This window comes from Ochotona curzoniae, unplaced genomic scaffold, assembly GCF_017591425.1.
Source record: "Ochotona curzoniae isolate NIBS_2020 unplaced genomic scaffold, NIBS_Ocur_1.0 scaffold_274, whole genome shotgun sequence".
NCBI lineage: Eukaryota > Metazoa > Chordata > Mammalia > Lagomorpha > Ochotonidae > Ochotona > Ochotona curzoniae.
Window position 1 is genome coordinate 9,483,748 of NW_024467101.1, and position 18,929 is coordinate 9,502,676.

At 50.7% G+C, this 18,929-nt stretch overlaps 1 protein-coding gene across 4 annotated transcripts in view; it reads left to right on the top strand.

Moving 5' to 3' along the window:
* The first annotated feature begins 2,636 nt into the window (after nucleotides 1–2,636).
* PITPNB (phosphatidylinositol transfer protein beta) overlaps nucleotides 2,637–18,929 on the top strand; it is a 49,713-nt gene continuing 33,420 nt past the window's right edge. For all 4 annotated transcript variants that reach the window (XM_041003933.1, XM_041003935.1, XM_041003936.1 and 1 more), the window contains exons 1-6: nucleotides 2,637–2,734; nucleotides 6,237–6,267; nucleotides 9,760–9,905; nucleotides 17,441–17,532; nucleotides 18,337–18,344; nucleotides 18,806–18,880. In XM_041003933.1, coding sequence (XP_040859867.1) covers nucleotides 2,715–2,734; nucleotides 6,237–6,267; nucleotides 9,760–9,905; nucleotides 17,441–17,532; nucleotides 18,337–18,344; nucleotides 18,806–18,880 — 372 coding nt within the window. In that variant the 5' untranslated portion in view covers nucleotides 2,637–2,714. The remainder of the gene's footprint in view (nucleotides 2,735–6,236; nucleotides 6,268–9,759; nucleotides 9,906–17,440; nucleotides 17,533–18,336; nucleotides 18,345–18,805; nucleotides 18,881–18,929) is intronic.

Sequence of the window (18,929 nt, forward strand, 5' to 3'; positions counted from 1 at the left end):
ACCAGGATCGCCTTGCATGCACCAGGATCCTACATGGGCGCTGGTTCTAATCCCAGCGGTTCCACTTCCCATCCAGCTCTCTGCTTGTGGCCTGGGAAAGCACTGGAAGACAGCCCGGAGCCTTGGGACTCTGCACCTGTGTGGGAGACCTGGAGGTGGCTCCCGGCTCCTGCCTTTGGATCGATCAGCTCAGCTCTGGCTGACCACTGCGCTCACTTGGGGAGTGAATCATCGGATGGAAGATCTTCCTGACTCTCCACCTCTCTGTATATCTGACTTTGCAATAAAAATAAAGTAAATCCTTAAAAAGAAATTTTTTTAAACCCAGATATCCAACAAATGGAATGGATTCCCAGCTTCTAAGCACCCGAAAGGGCACATTATCTCCTTGAATCCCTGCATTCATAATAACGAGTTCACGAATTGTCACAGTAAAAAACTCCACGACTCAGGGGGAGAGACTCCAGCCTTTTGGCAACTAGTTCACCTCTGTTGTTCTATCTGAAAAGCATACAGGGACAGAGGTCTGTGAACCTCCCCTGCGCGGCCCTCTCCTACCCCCACTCCTTCACCCACAACAGCTGCAGCAAAGCTGAGAACCCACAACTCCACCTGAGTCTCTCACCTGGGTGAGTGACCCTAGTATCTATCACAGGTGACAGAAAATTCATCAGAAGTGGGAGAGCCAGGGGCCAACATTATGGCAGCACAGCAAGTTCAGCAACTGCCTGTACTCTCCCATCCCTCAAGAGCCAAGGCCGGAGCCCCAGCTACTCCACTTCCGGCTCAGCTCCCTGCCTCCGTGCCTGGGAAGGCTCCAGAAAATGGTCCAAATCATTGGGCCCAGCCACTCAGGTGGGAGAACCTGTTACACTTAAGGCCACCCCCCAATTAATTTTGAGGCTACCCTCTTTAAGATTTATTTTATTGGAAAGTGAGATATACAGACAGGAGGAGAGACAGAGAGGAAGACCTTTCGTCTTTGGTTCACTCGCAAAGTGGCTGCAATGGCCGGAGCTGACAATCTGAAGCCAGGAGTTTACTCCAGGAGGGTCTCCCACACGGGTGCAGGATCCCAAAGCTTTGGGCCGTCCTCGACTGCCTTCTCAAGTCACAAGCAGGGAGCTGGATGGGGGGCGAGGCTGCTGGGATTAGAACTGGCACCCATGAGGGATCCCAGCGCCTGCAAGGCAAGGACTTTAGCCACTACTGGGCCTGCCGTTAACTTTTATTACATTCTAGTCTAGTATATGCTGCAGTTTTCTACATGGCTTAATAGTTTTAGTTTAATTAGTAACAGCTTTCCACGTGTCGTTCTTAGGATATAAATTCAGAGCCAGGGCCTAGTGATCTAATTGGCCCCAGCTGAGAAGACCTGAGAAAATAGTGCTTCGGCAGAAAGGGAACTAACTGCCGTTGGAATCCACGCACACTTTTTCATAACGCATCTCTTCATGAAGTTTTCTGGGGACTCCTTTTGAGATGTGGGAGCCACCCTCGGCCTCTGGCTGCTCCTGAAATACCCTACACCTGCTCCAGCCCAGGCACTACTACTTCCCAGCAGAAGTCTCCACAATTGGGGGGTTCCTAGGCTCAACCTCGCCCAAGATGGCTCTGCCCTTTGCCTCTCCTGCCTAGCCAGCACTTTTTCACTTTTCCCAAATCACTTCCAAGGGAGTTCTCTCCTCCTCGGGAGGACACGACCGCGTCCATTTTGTTTCTAGATGATTCCAAGGGTCAGGAACGGTGGCTTTAGCCACTCCACTTGCCACAGGCCAGAACCCAGTCAGCCCCTCATGTCCCTCTTTCCCGGTTAGGGCGTGCCTCAACAACCTCCCATACAACTCAGGTTCAAAGCGCCTCCTCTTGCCCCACGGGGGTCTCCTGTGCGCCCCTCCCCCACAAGGTGAGGTGGGAAACTTCTGGAACCAGCCACCGTCCTCCCTGTCGTCCCGCGCTACAGAACAACCTTTGTCCAACGCTGGGGGGGGGCGGTTTACACCGAGCTCTTGAGGGGTGAGGGTGAGCGAGAGGTCACGGAATCCCCTCCAACCCCTCTAGAAACTTCTAATGTGTCAGTCAAGAAGGCGAGCGCTCTCTCACAACAGGCCCAGACTCGGGTCCGGGCCGCTTGCTGTCCAACGCCTTCCAGAGAACGGCGTGGAACACTCACCGGAAAGCGTAGGCTGCACGGACGCCCCGAGGGAGCCGGCCAGCCGACGGGCGTGCACGCCCCGAGAGCGCGCAGCCGCAGGAGACGCCGTGGTGACCGCTCCCTCCCCGTGCCGCACAGCCGCAGAAGAGGTCTTGGAACACCGCTCCCCGGACCGCGCAGTCGCACAAGAGGCCTTGGAGCGCCGCTCCCCGGGCTGCGCAGCCGCAGAAGAGATCTTGGCGCACCGTTCCACGGGCCGCGCAGCCGCAGAAGAGGTCTTGGAGCGCCGCTCCGCGGGCCGCGCAGCCGCAAAACAGGCCTCGCGCAGCCCGGGGTGGGGCGCGGAAGAGGGCGGAGCTAGGCCCTCTTGGTGAGCTGACGCGACGGCTGGCGGCGGAAGCGTGCCGACGCGCAGGCGCGCCGGTGGCTCGAGGGCGGGGGGGTGGGACGGCGCAGGCGCAGTGAGAGGCGGTAGCGGCGGCGGCGGCGGCGGCGGCAGTAGCAGCAGCGGCGGCGGCGGCGGCGGCGGCGGCAGCTGTTGGGGGGGGGTTCCGGGAAGATGGTGCTCATTAAGGAATTGTGAGTGGGTTGGTGGGCGCGAGCGGGGATCCGAGGGTGGGCGGCCGTGGGAGATGGTTCCGATGGAACGAGAGCCCGGCCGGCGGCCGCTCCCTGCGTTCGTCCCCTCCCCCTCCCCGCCGGGACGCGACCCCCCGTCGGCCCAGCTTTGGGGGATCCCCTTCTTGACGCACCCCGGGAATTCTCCCAAGGCCTCGGCCGGATCCGCACGCTCGCCCTCGGCCTCCCGGCCCCGGGCCGGGGCCGAGCGCGTGGCTGGTGGAGGAGGGGGAAGGCGCGGTCGGGAGTTTCCTTCGGGACCCGCCTTCCGCACCCCGATCGTGCCCTGCACCCCCGGTCCTGGGTGTCAGGTGCATCTTCCCTGAAGCTAACGTTGGGTTGGGTGGGATGGGGCTGAGGAGTCGAGATCCGAGGAGCTCTGGCTGTGATTTGGCTTGTGGGGTGGAGCCTGGCAGGCTGGTGGCCGGCGGGGAGCTGGCACCCCCTTTCCACTGGGCAGCTCGGTGGACTTGACAGCATCCACCCCATTTGCCCAGAAGGCTTCCGGGTCCACCTCTTTAAGGATGAGGTGACACCCCGCGCCCCACGCCCTCCTCCTGGATGTTGAGCACGTGGTCTGTGGCACGGGAGAGGGGGTTTGCAGGTGTGTGACCTGTCCGGGCCCTTCTGGCAGGTGATGTGTTGAGCTGTCCCTCCTCCCCCACACACCTGCTTCAGTATGGTCGACATCCTTGGGCGACTTGGGGGGTTCCGAGAATGGCCTGTTCTTTATGTTGTGTTTTTGATTCTTCTTGGAGCTGTTTCCCATCCTCGGGTTGTTTAGTGTTGATTCGGAAACTTTTAAAAAGTCTCGCGTCCCTTCTGTGCTTACAGCTCCCCCCACCGCGCACCTCCCCGTCTGATCCGTCATCCGGCTTTCGGGGTGCATCCCGTGTTTTTTTTTTTTTTTTTTTCTGTTCTGCTGTCTTGGACTTACCCGTTCCTATGCCTAGGCCAACTCCTGGACCTTGTTGCTGCCCCCTGTCCATTACCCCGCGAAGTTCTCTTCCTGGCCCACATACCCCTCTGCTTTTGCTCCTCTGCCTCAAGCACTAGGACTTACCCCAGCCAACCACCTCACCTCCTGCAGGTGTGGGTTGGCTTCTCCGCCTCTCAGGGAATGTCTGTGTAGCCCCAGTGGGTTAGTCTGCATTTTTCACTTGGCTTTCCCCAGCTGTGAGAACAGGCCCTGACACCTAAGGGCCCAGTAACTGCTAAATTGGTAGGGGGTCGGGGAAAGATTAGAACTTTGGTCAGTGAAAGAGATTCTTAGAGAAGATGCTCCTTTTTTTTTTGTTTGTTTGTTTGTTTTGTTTTTTGCACTTTGCTGTATAGTGCAGTGTTGCTACCAAAGTTTATTTCAGGACCTTGGGTGCACCCAGAGGTTGGTACATCATATCGAACAAGTGGTTTTCACTATTCTGCCTGCTGTTGTAGGTAGGTGGCCAATCCTGACAAACTAGGAAATTAACATGGCCCAAGTTTCTTAGCAATTGAGTTGCAGAAGTGATTGTGGGTCAGATATATTTAGTGACTTTTGTCAGTTGCTTCCTCCTTGGGCCAGCCCTCTGACAGTCGCATTAGACTAACAGGAAAAGCAGCAGCTATCCGGAGTTTGAGCGCTTTCTGCTCTTTGCAAACCTTTTCTTCTGGAAGAGTCTCACACGCCAAAGGGAGGAATGTTCAGATGTGCCTGGAGTGGGACGTTTTCGCTCAGGTTCTCAGTGGGCTGGCTTGGGAGGGTTCTCGCCGAGATTGTTGTCCTCCTAGACTTTCGGAAGGTTCCCACTCTTAATCATCAGCAACCAACCGATCATTCTTACCTGAAGGAAGCTGGTGGAGGAATGTGTCCACCTGCTTCTGGTATGAGTTAAAGGGTTAGGGAAGACTTGAGGGGCTGGCATTCCCTGTCAGGTAACTATCCGACAGAAGGCCAAGTTGCCCTTAGGATAAAGCCCTGGCTGGAAAGGGTTGGTTCGGTGCCGGCTGTATTTCACAAATAACCTTCATAAGGATTTTCAAACTCTTGTAAAAATGAAATGGTGCTTTTTTTTTTTTTTTAATAAGAGTGGAAATATCCAAACCTGCCCCCCTTTCCACTGGTGCCTAAGTGAATCTTGAAGTGACACCAACAGTCCGCAGACGGTCTCATTTAACCGGTTACTTTAAGTTAAGTGGGGGATCTTCTGGAGTGAGTTGGGGACATCTCAGTGTTTGTAACCGTTCCCAGGTGGCACTCAGCTCTTGGCACTCCAGGATTTAGAGCAAGGTCCCATTTGCGCTCTGTATCTTCTGCTTGCCAGGGTACTGTGAGCTGGTTGGTGTGTTCCCCAGGGGACTGCCAAGATGGTTGGGAAAAACGCACCGAGGGTTTCCTCACGAGAGTCGCTGTAGCTTTGAGGGTGGTGGTTCCAGATCACCATTCTCAGACAGTGACGAGTGAGCCGGCACAGTCCAGGAACGGAGGCAAGGGGAGGCAGGCCTGGGACTTTTTGGGGATCTTTCTGTCGTGTTTGGGGGGAATAGGGAGAGAGCAGTAGAAAGTGCTGTGGCATTGCTAACTCATCATCAATGTTCCGAGTGATATTACCCTGTTACATGTCTGAAGAATAGCTAAGACCAATGCTGTGTAGGTTGAAAATGTCACTGTTAGGGACAGGGAAAAGACCTAAGAGAAAGTGTAGCTGAAGAGAAACAAATGGGAATGATAAACCTGTTGGGAATTTTGTATTAAATGATAATTGAGCTCTTCCTTGCACTTGTATTAGAGTTGAAAATCTAGGGGTGAAGTCCTGATAGAACACTCTGATGCTGTTGTGGGATTCCCTTTCCAGGACTGCGACAGGTGAACTGGAGCCGTATTGCTTTCCTATGGTCTGTCCATGAGCCGTCTTGGGCAGGTCAGACTCTTCCAAGCCATGTGTCTGCTTGGTAGGAGGCACAAGGCTCAAGGTCATTGGCTTGGTGAAGTGTTTTTCTTAGGGATTCCCAAAGGACCACTTCTATTAAATCTTATTAAACACGAGGAATAATTGGGTAGCAAGGGAAGGAGTTTTTGGATCCATTCATCAATAAGACTCAAACAAGGTAGAAACTCTCTGAGAAGTATCCTAAAAACCAGGCGCCGGGCTGCGGGTTTCCTGAGGGCTGCCCGACCAGCCTGCAGCTCACATCCTGGCCCCGCGCTTCTTGCTTGCTCCCTGCTCCCCAGACACCAGGCCTGCGGGGTCCTGGGTGGGAGGAGGACACTGCATGTAGTCCAGCGATGGTGCTTGGGCTGCCCAGGGTGGAGCACTAGCAGCTCCCAGGGCTGGTGCCACTGAAAAACCCCTTCTGTGGTAAAGGACTCAGTTTTCGGTGGTCACAGACCCGTGTGGTGTCACTGGACTTTGTAAGCCTAGAGTCGTGTGCTCTGAGATTCTGGAACGTGTAACCGAGATCCTGTTTCCTTTCTCTCTTTCAGCCGTGTGGTCTTGCCGTGTTCAGTCCAGGAGGTAGGTCTCAAGTGTTTATGCTTTATGTTCTCGTATCATTCACTTTGTCGTGTTATCGCCACAGTTCTGTAATCGTCTATGTTTTTATTCCAGTTTGTGTGACGAAATTAATTGGTGCAAGTTGCAGGTGATCAGCTGACAATGGATTTCTACTACACTGTCCTATTTAGAAGAGACAGAAGAATGTGGGTGTTCAGGAGGCAGGCAGTTAGCCCTGCGGCTAGGGTGCCACAGAGGACACCCAAGGCCCATGGACGTGTGCCTGGGTTTGAGTCCTGGCTCCCAACTGTCAGGGTATCTCTAGTTGAGTGCCTATCAGCCCTGTCAGGACCCAGCTGGAGCTCCTGACTCCTGACTGCACCCTGCCGTGGCCCAGCTGCTGCTGGCATCCGGGGAGCGGCCCTGGAGAGGACCTATGTCTGTATGTCTCTTTGCTTTTGAAAACAAAAATGGACACTGGAGTTTAAACTCTGGTGCAGTCCAGCACTTCTTTCTGCAGCTCGGGTCAGTGAGGCTCCATCCTCCACTTCTGCTCTTGCATGTTTCAGTAGCTTGCTGCTTGGAGAAGGGAAGTGTTGGACACGGGAGACTTCTGTCGTGACTTTGAAGCACTCCTGTCCCCTGTAGTCATGAACTCTTAGAGGTTCATCCTGCTCGAGCCCGAGGAGATGACCCCGCCGTGTTGGGTGCAGGACGCCTTCAGCTGTCCTGAGGCTCGTGCTCCCCGGAACCCTCCCTTGCCCTGGCCCCTGCATGCCATCTGAAAAGGGCAGAAGGTTAAACATGCCCAGCACGTTCATCTATTTAGCCTAATATAACATGACCTCTAGACTTCTCCAACAGCTGGTCTCATGACTGTGTGTGTGGTCATTGCCTGTGCCCCAGCCGTGGACAGGCCAGCACCTAGCCAGGAGAGGCTGGTGTCTGGATCTGCACAGGATGAAGACACACAGCGGCCGCTCAGGGCGAGCTTCCTGCAGCGGAAGCTGTCAGTAGTACAGTTAAGAATGAAAGCAGAAAGGCCTTCTGAGGAATCAGGATACATGTAGCAACATCTGTGAAACTGTGCAGACCCCTCAGGAGCTTGAAAACAGTCCCCTTCGCTCAGCTTGCTGGCTCTCCCGGAGCTGACACTAGACAAGAAGCAGTGCTTTGGAAGTGCGACAAAACAAACTGGTAACCTCCAAAGTGACAGCTGACAGAAAGAAGACAAAAAAAAAAAAAAAAAGGCAGGAAAGCAGCTCTGGGCGAGCCGTGCCCGGGATGTCACTGTTCAAAGCCTGGAGGGGAGCCAGCCAACACAGCTCCTTCCTTGTGCAATGGATTGTTTGAACTTGAATGTGGAATTTGACATTTGTTTCAGTCAGATTTTTCTCTTCTGGTTTTTTTTTTTTTTTTTTTTGAGCGTTGCAATCTCTGTGAGTCTTGATATGGTCCCCGCAGATAATGTCAGCTTTCTCTCGTGTTTAGATTAATAAGCGCGCCTGTTCTCTGTAAGCGGGTCTGTACAGAAGCTGAGGAAAGCCTGGTAGCCTATCACAAAAATATTAGTTCATTATTAACTTTTTTTTTTCCTGTGGTCTGGTTATTTCTGTTACTCTGTAATTCTGACAAAGGCAAAGCTACCTTTTGATTTAGAGACACTTTAAATTGTGAAAAATGAGAGAATTGGCAAAGTACTTTCTGAAGGACTTGAAGAGACTGTTACATCATGGGAAGCCAAGGGAAGTCGAGCCCTCTGTGCAGGCAGCAGTCCCCACAGACACCTATTTTGGGAGCACGTATGAAACATGCTTGCTGCCGGCTGCCACAACAGTTCCAAATTGAGTAAGATTTTTACAGACAGAGGAAGGAGAGACATACAGGCCTCGCATCCACAGATTCCCTCCCCACATGGCCACAGTGACTGGGAGCTTAGCTAATCCGAAGCTGGGAGCCAGGAACCTTTTCTCATGGGTGCATGGGACCCAGACATGGGCCTGCTCCATGGCTTCCCCAGCTGGATTGAGAGTGGAGCAGGTGGGACGTGAACCTGCGCGGGATGGCAGTGCTAGCAGGTCCAGGGTTAGTCACTCCACCGGCTCCCTGGGGAGCTTTCAAGAAATGAATCTGTAACCGTAGTGACCTGTATTTATTTTTTTTCTCAGTCAGCACTTTGGGGTTACAGGCTCTTCGGAAGGTAGATTTAATTACTGTTATTATAATAGTAATATTATTATTTTGAAACATGTTTATAAAGAAGAAAAATGTGTTTCGTCCTGTATTCATGGGGAGAAGGAAGTCTGGCCAGATGCTGTGAGGTCAGAGATAGTGCCGTGGCTTGGCTCTGGGAAAAGCTAGAACAGAGTAAGCCTTGCTCGCTTGTTGCAGCGGTTAGCAGCTGCATGCCAGGTGTCGCTGCAGACCACCGAGAGTTACGGCTCCCTTTAAATGGACTAGGAACTCCAGCTGGCTGTGTCTTGCCTTTTTTGGTTGTGCTTATGTGAAGATACTTCCAAAGTTCCTGGAAAGTGAAACTGAAAGCTAAGTTTGTTTTGGTATAAAAAAATTTTAAAATCCATGCCTGTAACAAGCCTTGGAAAATATCATGGAAAGTTAATTTTATTAAAAAGAAAAACCAGTGAGTTACAAATGTTTTCCGTAAACTTTGAATTCCGTATTCTGATAGAATTTTCGAAATTCTCTTGTGTGTTCCTAATCCCTTAGAAGCAGTTTCTGTCTGCTGAAGGACCTCTTACTAGTTAGGGCTCGAAGCTCTAAGTTCGGCTTCCGATTGGGTTAAGCTCCGAATCGGGCACATCACACTCAGGCCAGGGGCCGAGAACCCTGCAGCTGCCTAAGCCGCAGCTGGCTGTGATTGCTGGTCATGGAATTCTTTGTTACTACCCTCTGGACTGCTCCTCTTTCTTATTAAATGCAGCAATCTGATCGTTCAGCCTCAGTTGACAAAATGACAGTTATATTCCTGCCATACCTTCCTCCGAATTGAATGGAATTAAATGAAATACAGTAAATGTGAAAATGGTTTTTTGAAAGTCAGACTAGGGGCCTGGTGCAAAGGCCTAGCGGCTAAAGTCCTTGCCTTGAATGCACTGGAATCCCATATGGGCACCAGTTCTAATCCCAGCAGCTCCACTTCCATCCAGCTCCCTGCTTGTGGCCTGGGAAGGCAGTCGAGGACAGTCCAAGGCTTTGGGACCCTGCACCCGCGTGGCAGACCTGGAGGAAGTTCCTGGCTTTGGATCGGTGCAGCTCTGGCCATTGCGGTCACTTGGGGAGTGATCCATCAGACAGAAGATCCTCCTCTCTGTATATCTGACTTTGCAATAAAAAAGAAAGACCAAGCATCAAGACATTTCTTGAAAAATGAACAGTATATATATTTTCAAGCACTGCGATATTTGTAACAAAGCTTTTTGAAGACTTGGCGGGCGCAGGAGGATCCTGCAGTCGCTGCCCACTTGCTGAGCTTGTGTGCTTTTGCTATTTCAGTATCAGGTCGGACAGCTTTACTCTGTGGCAGAAGCTAGCAAGAATGAGACTGGCGGCGGCGAAGGAATTGAAGTGTTAAAGAATGAACCGTACGAGAAAGATGGTGAAAAGGGACAGTACACCCACAAAATTTACCACCTGAAGAGGTAAGTGGGGTGTTCACACTGGGTGTGTGGTCATTATAATAAATAGGGTCTAACTCCCCAGCTTGCTTAGGAAGCGGGCAACTCTCCCAGCTGGTAACTTTTGAGAGAGCTCCTTTAAGTATTAATTACTTAACCATTTTAGAAGTAGTATGTCAGCTTACAACAGAAATTCAGAACAACAAAGACTGAAATGAAAACTCAGTCTCCCCCTCCGCTTGCCATCCAGTACCTGTAGCCACTGAGAACGACTCAAGACTTCCAGACGATTTTCTGTATGTATTCAAAGAAATTTAAAACAAAGACAGTCCCAGGTGTAGTGCTGGTGCTGTGTGTGTGTGTTCTGCGTGTGGCTGGGCTCCTGTTGCACATCTGGATCTGCAGTTTTTCATGCGACGCTGCATCACTAGCCTCCTTTCGCAGTGGGTGAAACGTCTCGGCACTCCACAGTGTAGTTCGTGTGCCCATCGCCGGGATGAGAAGTCTTTCTGAGGGATTCCGATGCTTGTCCATTACACGTGTCTCTCTGAACACAGAGGTGGCTTTGCTGGCCCAGGGAGCCGTTTCGAAAGGGGGGAGGGAAGGGGCGCTGGGAGGACGGGCTCCTGGTGAAATTTGCAGTTACTGCTGAACTGTCCCCCAGAAGTCCGATAGTATTTGTTTTCCCCCTCTCTCTTTGTGGGGTCGGATGTCTTTTCACGTTAATTGATCACTTGAATTCCTTCTGGATGAGTGTTCCAGTTCTTTGTTCATTCTTGCCCTCCTCCTTCCCACTGGGTTATCAGAGTTCTTTTGTACATTCTCCTAACTTTAACAGCCTAATCTCTATTTTTGCCTTCAATATTTTAAAGTAGAGTATGTATGCCAGTAGTTATCTAAGGCCGAAAACCAGTAATAGCTTGCTTGCTTGCTTGATTTCAAGGTTATTTATCTGAAAGAGTGACAGAGGGGAAAGTTCTGTCCACTGGTGGTTCCTTGGCAGGACGCTGGATGGCAAGTGGAGGCAGGCGTTGGTGCCCATGGCAGCTGTCGGTGCCCCTAAGATTTCATTACATCAAGAGTCTCCCCAAATTAAAATAAGAGGAAATCTTTCATCTTTCTGTTTCCTTTATTCAATTCATATTGAAATTAATCATACTGCTTTAGAATTCACATTTTATCAGATAAGCTTTACTGCCTGGTTTAGAGTAACGTAACAATGAAATATTAAGTCGTCATCTTGTAGAACTCGGATTTTTATTGGCTTTCAGAACACAGCTTTTTGAGTTTTTCCTTCTGTTATAGATTTGACTTGAAAAACACGACAGTAACTATCCTGTCAGATATCTTGTCGTTTGTCAGCACTTGGACAGTCAGCCCTCCGTATCTCTGGCACTCAGATGAAGTTGTTGGAGGGTAGCAGGTGCGTGTGTCAGGGACGCGTGCAGAGCCTGTCCTGCCGTCTCCCCTCAGCAGTCAGGTGTAGTGTCAGTGCTGACAGCGCTTACACTGTCTTGGAATTCTGAGTTTTCTAGAGATGACTCAAAGTGTATGGGAACGTGTGTGTGGTTTCCATGCTATTCCAGGTAAGGAAGTTCAACTTTGAATTTTGGTATTCTCAGAAGCGCTGGAACTAACACTTCTCAGACAGGATGTGATAGATGGTTCAATATCCAAAAATAAAAAAAATGTCCCTAGACAGAAAAAAATGGCATTTAGGGTGGTACAGTCTATATTTGTTTAGTTGAAAGGCAGGATTACAGGGAATGGGGAGATCACGGGAGAAATCTTCCACCTGCTGGTCACTCCCCAAATGTCTCAGCCTGTGCAGAACAAGAGCCATGGATCTGCCCTGTGGATGACCAGGACCCAGGCCCTCCGGGTATCGTCTGCTGCTTGCCCTGACACGTTAACGGGGCCGGACAGACAGGAAGCAGCACCCGTATGGGCTTCAGGCCTCAAGGGCCACAGCCCTGACCTCTGCAGGACAGCCTAATCTTAGAAGGACACACGTGGCAGTGTGTGCCGGGTGAATCACTACCCAGCACAAGGAGCTGATCCCCCTACAGGGAGGTGGGACCTACAATGGCTCAGAAATGGTGTTGAACAGTTTTCCTTTCTCATAAAAAGGAAAATCCAGAAGAGTGGAAGGATTCTGAGTCATTTCCCCCCTTTTTTTTTTTTAATACGTTGCAGCCTTTTCCTCAGTGGTGCCAACTCACCTTGCTGAAACCAAAAGTGTTAGAGCCCGGGGGCGCGGCCTGGCTGCTGCCCTGTGTTTGCTTTTGCAGTGCTGCTGTCTTAGTGAGGCTGTGCACACTGCCACCGCATGCCAACACTGAGAGCATAGGCCTGGCACTCAGGCCAGCCACGTGTTACTTTACATCTGAGATGCTTGGGACGCTGAGCTAGGTGTCAGCCAGTGGAACTGAAGTACTGGAATTCCGTAGCCAGTGTGCTTCCCGTTTTATCCGAATATTTCTTGGCAAGCTGTATGTGCTTAGCCTCAGTCAGACGGCTGAGAACTCATCAAAAGCCGGTGACTCATTGCAGGTGACATTCTAGTGTCTGAGTTCCGTAGATGTCAGCTAAGAAATCTTGGAAAGCAGTGAGGAGCTCCTGGCTCCTGTGTAGCATTACACTGCAGCGCGTGTGTTCAGACTCTGGCTGCTTACTGGGTTCCTGTGAGAGCTGGGGGTGGATGCGTGTGCACGCCCGCAGCAGCTTTGTATAAGGAAAACAGGGCTGCTGCTGGCTGGAGAAGGCATTCTGCCCAAGCCCAGAGCCTGCCCTGTCCACCTCTTTGCTCCGCTTTTACCGAGTGCTGTAGGAGACACAGAATATTTTCCATCTCTTGAAGACAACTCCACAGGAAGTCAGAAACTTTCTTCCCAGATGTTGTGTTTCGCTGTATCTTATTTTTTCACAGTTCTTTTAAGTCTCCTTTCAAAATAAAGCTACTCAGGATTATCCGCGAATTCCCGTCTGTCGTTCCATCGGGGATTAGGACATTAGTGGGAACCTGTGGCCGGCAGCAAGCCCCTGCTGTTCAGTGCCCTGGGAGCTCTGCTCAGCTCCGCCTACCCATTTTTTGGGGTGTGAACGTCTCCTGTCTGTCTGTCTGGGAAGACGTGGTCCTTGGCTCCATTAGATCCCATTGGTTCCTCTGCACTAGACTCCCCACTGCTCTGCACACCTGTGTGTGTGTCCTGTGCCTGATTGGTAGAGAGTGGCAATGTGGGAGGAAGGCACTTGCCACGCAAAGAATTTCCGCCTTGTTTCTGAGAAAGACCTGGGCTCCGCTGAGAGCCTGCCTCCAATGCCCTTGGGGCTGCTCTCCACTCGCCTGCCCTTGGGGCGTCACGGCTGTATTCTGTATTGTAACACTGGACCTTCACCAGCCTCAGTCAGTCGGGGTGATGGAGAGCTTGTAGAGCTTTGCCAACTGCAGGACAACTTCATTTCCTAAGATTGAAACAGCAGGGAGTTTATTGAAATCCCATCTGTTTTCTGGTTGGCATTCTGGTGTAGCCTGCAGCACCTGCTTCCCTAGTGGATGCCAGTTCGAGTCCTGACTGCTGCACTGTGATCCAGTTCTCCACCAAGTGCCCCTGAGAGAGCGCCCCCTTGGGGGACCCAGCAGATCATCAGCTTTGCCACGGGGACATACTATCCTTTTACATCTTTATTGGATAAGGAGTGAGTTCACTTGAGCAAGAAAAACAGTCATTTGCCAGAAATTTAAGTTGTTTACATCACCTGAAAATGCAAAAATTATTCGTACATGCTTGATCTCAGAGCATCTTAGACAAGTAAGAAGTTAGCCCTGCTAACTAGTAGGTAAACACAGTCCTAACTCTTGAGTCAAAATTAAACACTTAGAAGATGTCGCTCTGTCCTCGTCGTGGTTCAGTCTTGTGTTTTGTGCAGAGCTCTCTGAATCGGGGGTGATCCTACCCCAGGCCGTCGTCATGTCCTCTTTATGTCTCATGTTTTATTACTGCTCCTTTCCTGAGTGAACATGTTCTCTGTTTTGTAGTGTTCAATACTTCACAGTCTGAGATCTCCCAGAAGCTGGTCAGTTGGTATCCCATTATGGCACTCAGCTTTTTTTTTTTTTTTCTGACCACCTAAAATGGATTCATGTATTGCACTTGCTGCTAGCACATTTCTTTCTCTTTTTTAATATTTACTTACTTTTATTGGAAAGTCAGATATTCCATCCATTGATTGATTCCTCAAGTAGCTGCAGTGACCAAAGCTGGGCTGATCTTCCAGATCTCCCACGCGGGAGCAGGGTCCCAAGGCTTTTGGCTGTCCCTGACTGCTTTCCCAGGCCACAAGCAGGGAGCTGGCTGGGAAGTGGGGCTGCTGGGATTAGAACCGGTGTTCATCTGGGATCCCGGTGCGTGCAAGTGAGGACATTAGCTGCTGGGACGTCGCTCGGGGCCCTGGAATCAGTGTTGTGTCCTCTTTCTCCTTTTGTGCATCTGCATCCCTGCCATGCTACTCGGTGACCTTCAGTAGCTCTGTCCAGCTCTTCCTGATACCTAACAAATTCAGGATAAAATCCTTTTTAAATACACAATTTTTTTTTTTACTGGATTTACACAGTTACACGACTATTACCTCACAACAGTGAACTTTTTCCTTTCTGTTTTTCATTTTATTTGAAAGGCAGATAGAGAAGTACTATCATCATGCTGGCTCGCGCCCTACAAGCTAGCTGGACTTTTTGGACCAGGCCGAAGCCTGGAGTTCAGAACTCCGATGGCTTCCTCCAGTCGGTGGAGAGGCCTTGAGTCAGCCCTGTGTCCCCTGGATGCCTGGGATGCCTGCTGGCGAGAGGCAGGGCCCAAGCCCAGACACTCAGGCCAGGGTGGCGTAGCACAGGGCGTCTTCCAGCACCTGCCGTGGGCATTCCTGATACCCCAAGCATTTCCTTCCTCTTGTCCGTCCCCGCAGTTCCTGGCAACCTCTGATTAACTTCCTGTCTCTAAAGATGTGCTTATTTTTGGACATCTTATAGAAAATGGAATCACATGGAGAGGTCTTCAAACAGTGCATGGAAAGCACCACGTTGTGAAAACTTACACGTGGATTGTACAATGTTTTCTGTCAGAACGCGCTCAATTATCACTTCCGTTTTCTATGGACACGGAAGAGCCTTGACACTCGTGGTGACTTAGGTTCATCCATGTTGCCATCCTGATCAGCACTGCTTCATCTTTACTGTGGAACCACCCAGGTGGCACGGATATGCCGCGGGCTGTTGCCTTGGCTCAGCCGTCCCTCCGAGTTGTTTCTGCTTTGGCCTGAGGTGTGTCCAGTTCGCCTGGGTGCACGTGCACTGTACGTGGAAGGGCTGGGCCACAGGAGAGCTCTTCAGGACGAACTTCCCAGACTTTCACAGAGTGGCTGAAGCCTCGCTGGCCCCCCACATGAAGACTGCAGTGTCTCCACATCCTCGCCAACACATTTTATCTTTATTACGGAGATCCTACTGTGTGTGAAATGGTGTTTCGCGGTGATTTTAATTTTCATTTTCCGTATGGTAATGATACTGAGCATGTTTCTGTATCCATTTTGGCCCGTTACTATATCTTTGTAGACGTATCTATTCAGATCTTTAATCTATTTTTTAATTGAATTGTCTTCACTGTTGAGTTATAGGAGGGTTTTTAAATGTCTCTCTGATACTAGTGCCTTATCAGCCGTCAGATGGCTTGCAAGTTTTTCCTCCCCCTTCTGTGAATCGCCTTCACTTTCTTCATAGTGTCTTTTGAAACTTTTAATTTAGATGAAGTTCAGTTTGACTGTTTCTCCTTTGGTTTATAACTTGAAGGTCATAGCTAAGAAATCATTGCCCAGTTCAAGATTCCAGAGATCTTTTTCCCTTCTAAGAATCTTTTGGTTCTTAGATTTTAGTTCTTTGTTTTAAACTACTTTGCCACCATCACTCCTGTCCACTCCCAGTTGATAATAAAGGGTGTATGATTCCCTGTCGAGAATACCTTCGGGGACACGTGTGTGCCCGCACAGGGTACGCTGGCCTTTGTTGTACCACATCCAAGGCTGCTTCCAGTCTCGGGTCCTCTTCCCTCCCAGCTCCCTGCTGGCGTGGCTGGGAAGGCAGCCAACCAGCATCGAGTGTCTAGGGGAGTCAAGTGTCATTCCAGACGCCTCGCTTCAGCCTGGCGCAGACCTGGCCAGTGCAGCCAATTGGGTCATGAAGCCCTGGGTCGAAGACCTGTCTCTCCCTGTCTAAATCAGTAAATCCTGTCTATCTTAAAGTGTGCTACTGGATCAGAATTCAGTGTGCACTGGTATGATCGCTTATTATCTGTCCTTGAAACCATGCAGGGAGCCTTTGCTTCCTTTATTCCAAAGGTAACAAAGTTCTCTTCCCTTGAAGGACTGTGTTCACAGCCATCGGGATTGTAAACTTCCCGCTCTGTTTTCTTCTCCGACCTCAGTTGAATAATAACACCCTTTGGTTGAAGTTTGCCCTGAGGTAGGTTGGTGTTCCTGTGAGCCCAACACCTCTAAGTCAGGGCTGCGGTATGTAGGGACCTATTGCGAGAGACCACCATTCCACGACACGCAGGGCCCACTGTGAAACCATCATGCCGTGAGCAGCTGGGGAGAGTCGGAGAAATGTCCTTTTGGTGTTGTTTGTGAAGGCCTACCCCCATGTTGCTAATTGTGATTGATAAACAGCAGCTCCCGTTTGGCTGAGCGCTCACTGTAGTATGCAGTGTGCTGGGCACGTCGCTGGGCCTGGCTCAGTCCTGTGTGAGCCTGCAGATTAGGGCAAGTCCAGATCTGCCCACTAGAGTGCCCAGCGTCGTGCAGCTTCCAAGTGCTGATGTTGGGATTTGAGTCCAGTGCACACAAACCCCTGGGCCTGTAGACACTAGGCTCTGTACAGTAAAGCTGGTCACACCATTGCGTTCTTTGAAGGCTCATCCTCCACTAGTCTGTCACTTAGCAGTGGTTCCTGTTTGAGAGCTGTCTGTGGGTGCCCTGTGCCCACCGTCTGTGCAGGTGGTTGCTGAGTTCGCTCCAGGTTTCCCGGTGTGCGTCCTCGAGCCAGGGTGGGCAGTCATCTGAAGCCTACAACAGTTTAGACTTGCGTATACTTCAGTTTCTCCTTTTCTCGTGTGTGTTTTGCATTTTGAGCATTCATTAGTCCCTTCTGTAATGTGTTTTAAGCTTTTCTGGAGAACTAGAGGACACAGTCCTCGCTGCGCTCAGGATGCCCATGTTGTGTGTGAGTGCGAGTCGGGCGCTGTCAGCACTCCTTGGATTGCGTGTCGGGATAGAGCAGAAGCTCCTCAGAAAGGGGGTTGTTTCTGATAAACATCAGAGCTTCTCTCCACAGTAGAGATATTGAGTCAGTGTGTGGTTTTCACCTACGTTCTCTTCTTGGTTCCTGTGGGATTAGAGTACAGCGTTGATGATAGCCTTGAGTAATAGCCGTCAGGCTCAGGGCAGTTTTCAGAATACTTAGGAAGAATTGGTGATGCATGTGAAAATAAATCCTGTTCCTCTTGCAGCAAAGTTCCTGCCTTCGTGAGGATGATTGCTCCTGAGGGTTCCTTGGTGTTTCACGAAAAAGCCTGGAACGCCTACCCCTACTGTAGAACAAGTAAGCCTGGGGCCCTGTGACCACTGCTCCCCGGGCCGTGTGCGGGAGGCCTGCGCTGCCCAAGCCGAGGTCCTGTGGAGGGCCTTGCGCAGATTCTCTCACTGTGTGTGCGATGGCAGGGGGTGGGCTGCATTGGGTACTGCCAGCTGGCTTCCCTGTCCCCGATGGCCACACTCTAGGGGGTGAGCAGGGGACTGCAGGGATGTTTTTTTGTTTTGTTTTGTAATACTTATTTTTTCATTTGAAAAGCAGAGTTAGATCCTTCCATCTGCTGGTTCATTCCCTGAATGCCCACAGAACTGTGTCCGTCCAAAGCCAGCAGCTTCCTCAGAGTCTCCCGTGGATTTGGGGCCCTTTTCCACTGCTCTCCGAGACACATTAGCAGGGAGTGGATCGGAAGTGGGGCAGCTAAAACTCCAACCAGTGCCCATGTAGGGTGCCAGCGCCCAGTACGGTAACCTTCAAGAAGGGTGCCCACACTCCGAGGGGTCTTTCAGTGTGTTTTATTCATTCTCACAGCCGTGTAATGTGACTGGCTGTTGAAATAATGTCCTGCCCTTGGCTGAATGAACCGTGGGAGTAAATGGTTTGCTGTGTGACACTGTTTGCATTATTGAAAAGTTCTTCAGTTTTTATTTGTACTGTGTGAGAAAACTGGTATGCAGATATAGCTTCTAACTGTTCTGTGTTTTCAGAAAATTTAGTCCTTGTGACCTTAAATATTGGCACGTATTTCTCTGACTGTAATTAATATGTTGAACTTTTTCCTTTTATTGCTTGCCTGTTCGCTGTGCTGTGCTTCAGTCGTAACGGTGAGTAAAACTCTATGCCACGTACTCTTGCTGTTTAAACTTTTACATTGCAGTTTTTTTATGTGTGTTTGTTTTTGTAACTGAAGCTACGCTGCCCAGTGTGACCCCCTCCGCCTGTCCACCAAGCAGCCCACACACCCTCCCACACCCGGCCGTGTGAATGGGCGATCGCCAGTACGCTCTCAGACTCGCCTTAGTGATTTCATTTTGATCTGCAACTTCTTTGAACGTCAGAGTTGCTCACCCACCTCATAGCCTCTTGGCTAGCCCTGCGTGCTGCACGGCGCGTGCAGGTTGCTTAGGTGATGTAAAGGCCTGCAGTGTCTGTACCTGCCAAGCGTGTCTGTGCTCAGGGCACGTGTGTGTGTTGGTGTGTGCACGCGCAAGTGCTGGGAAGGCTTTCACAGGCATGAGCTGCAAAGACCCGAAAGCTGACTGTCATCCTGTTGTGTTTTCTGCAGAATGAATATATGAAAGATGATTTCTTCATTAAAATTGAAACGTGGCACAAACCAGACTTGGGAACATTAGAAAATGTAAGTTTGAACGGCACTTTTGATGCAGGCAGCCCTGGACACAGGATTG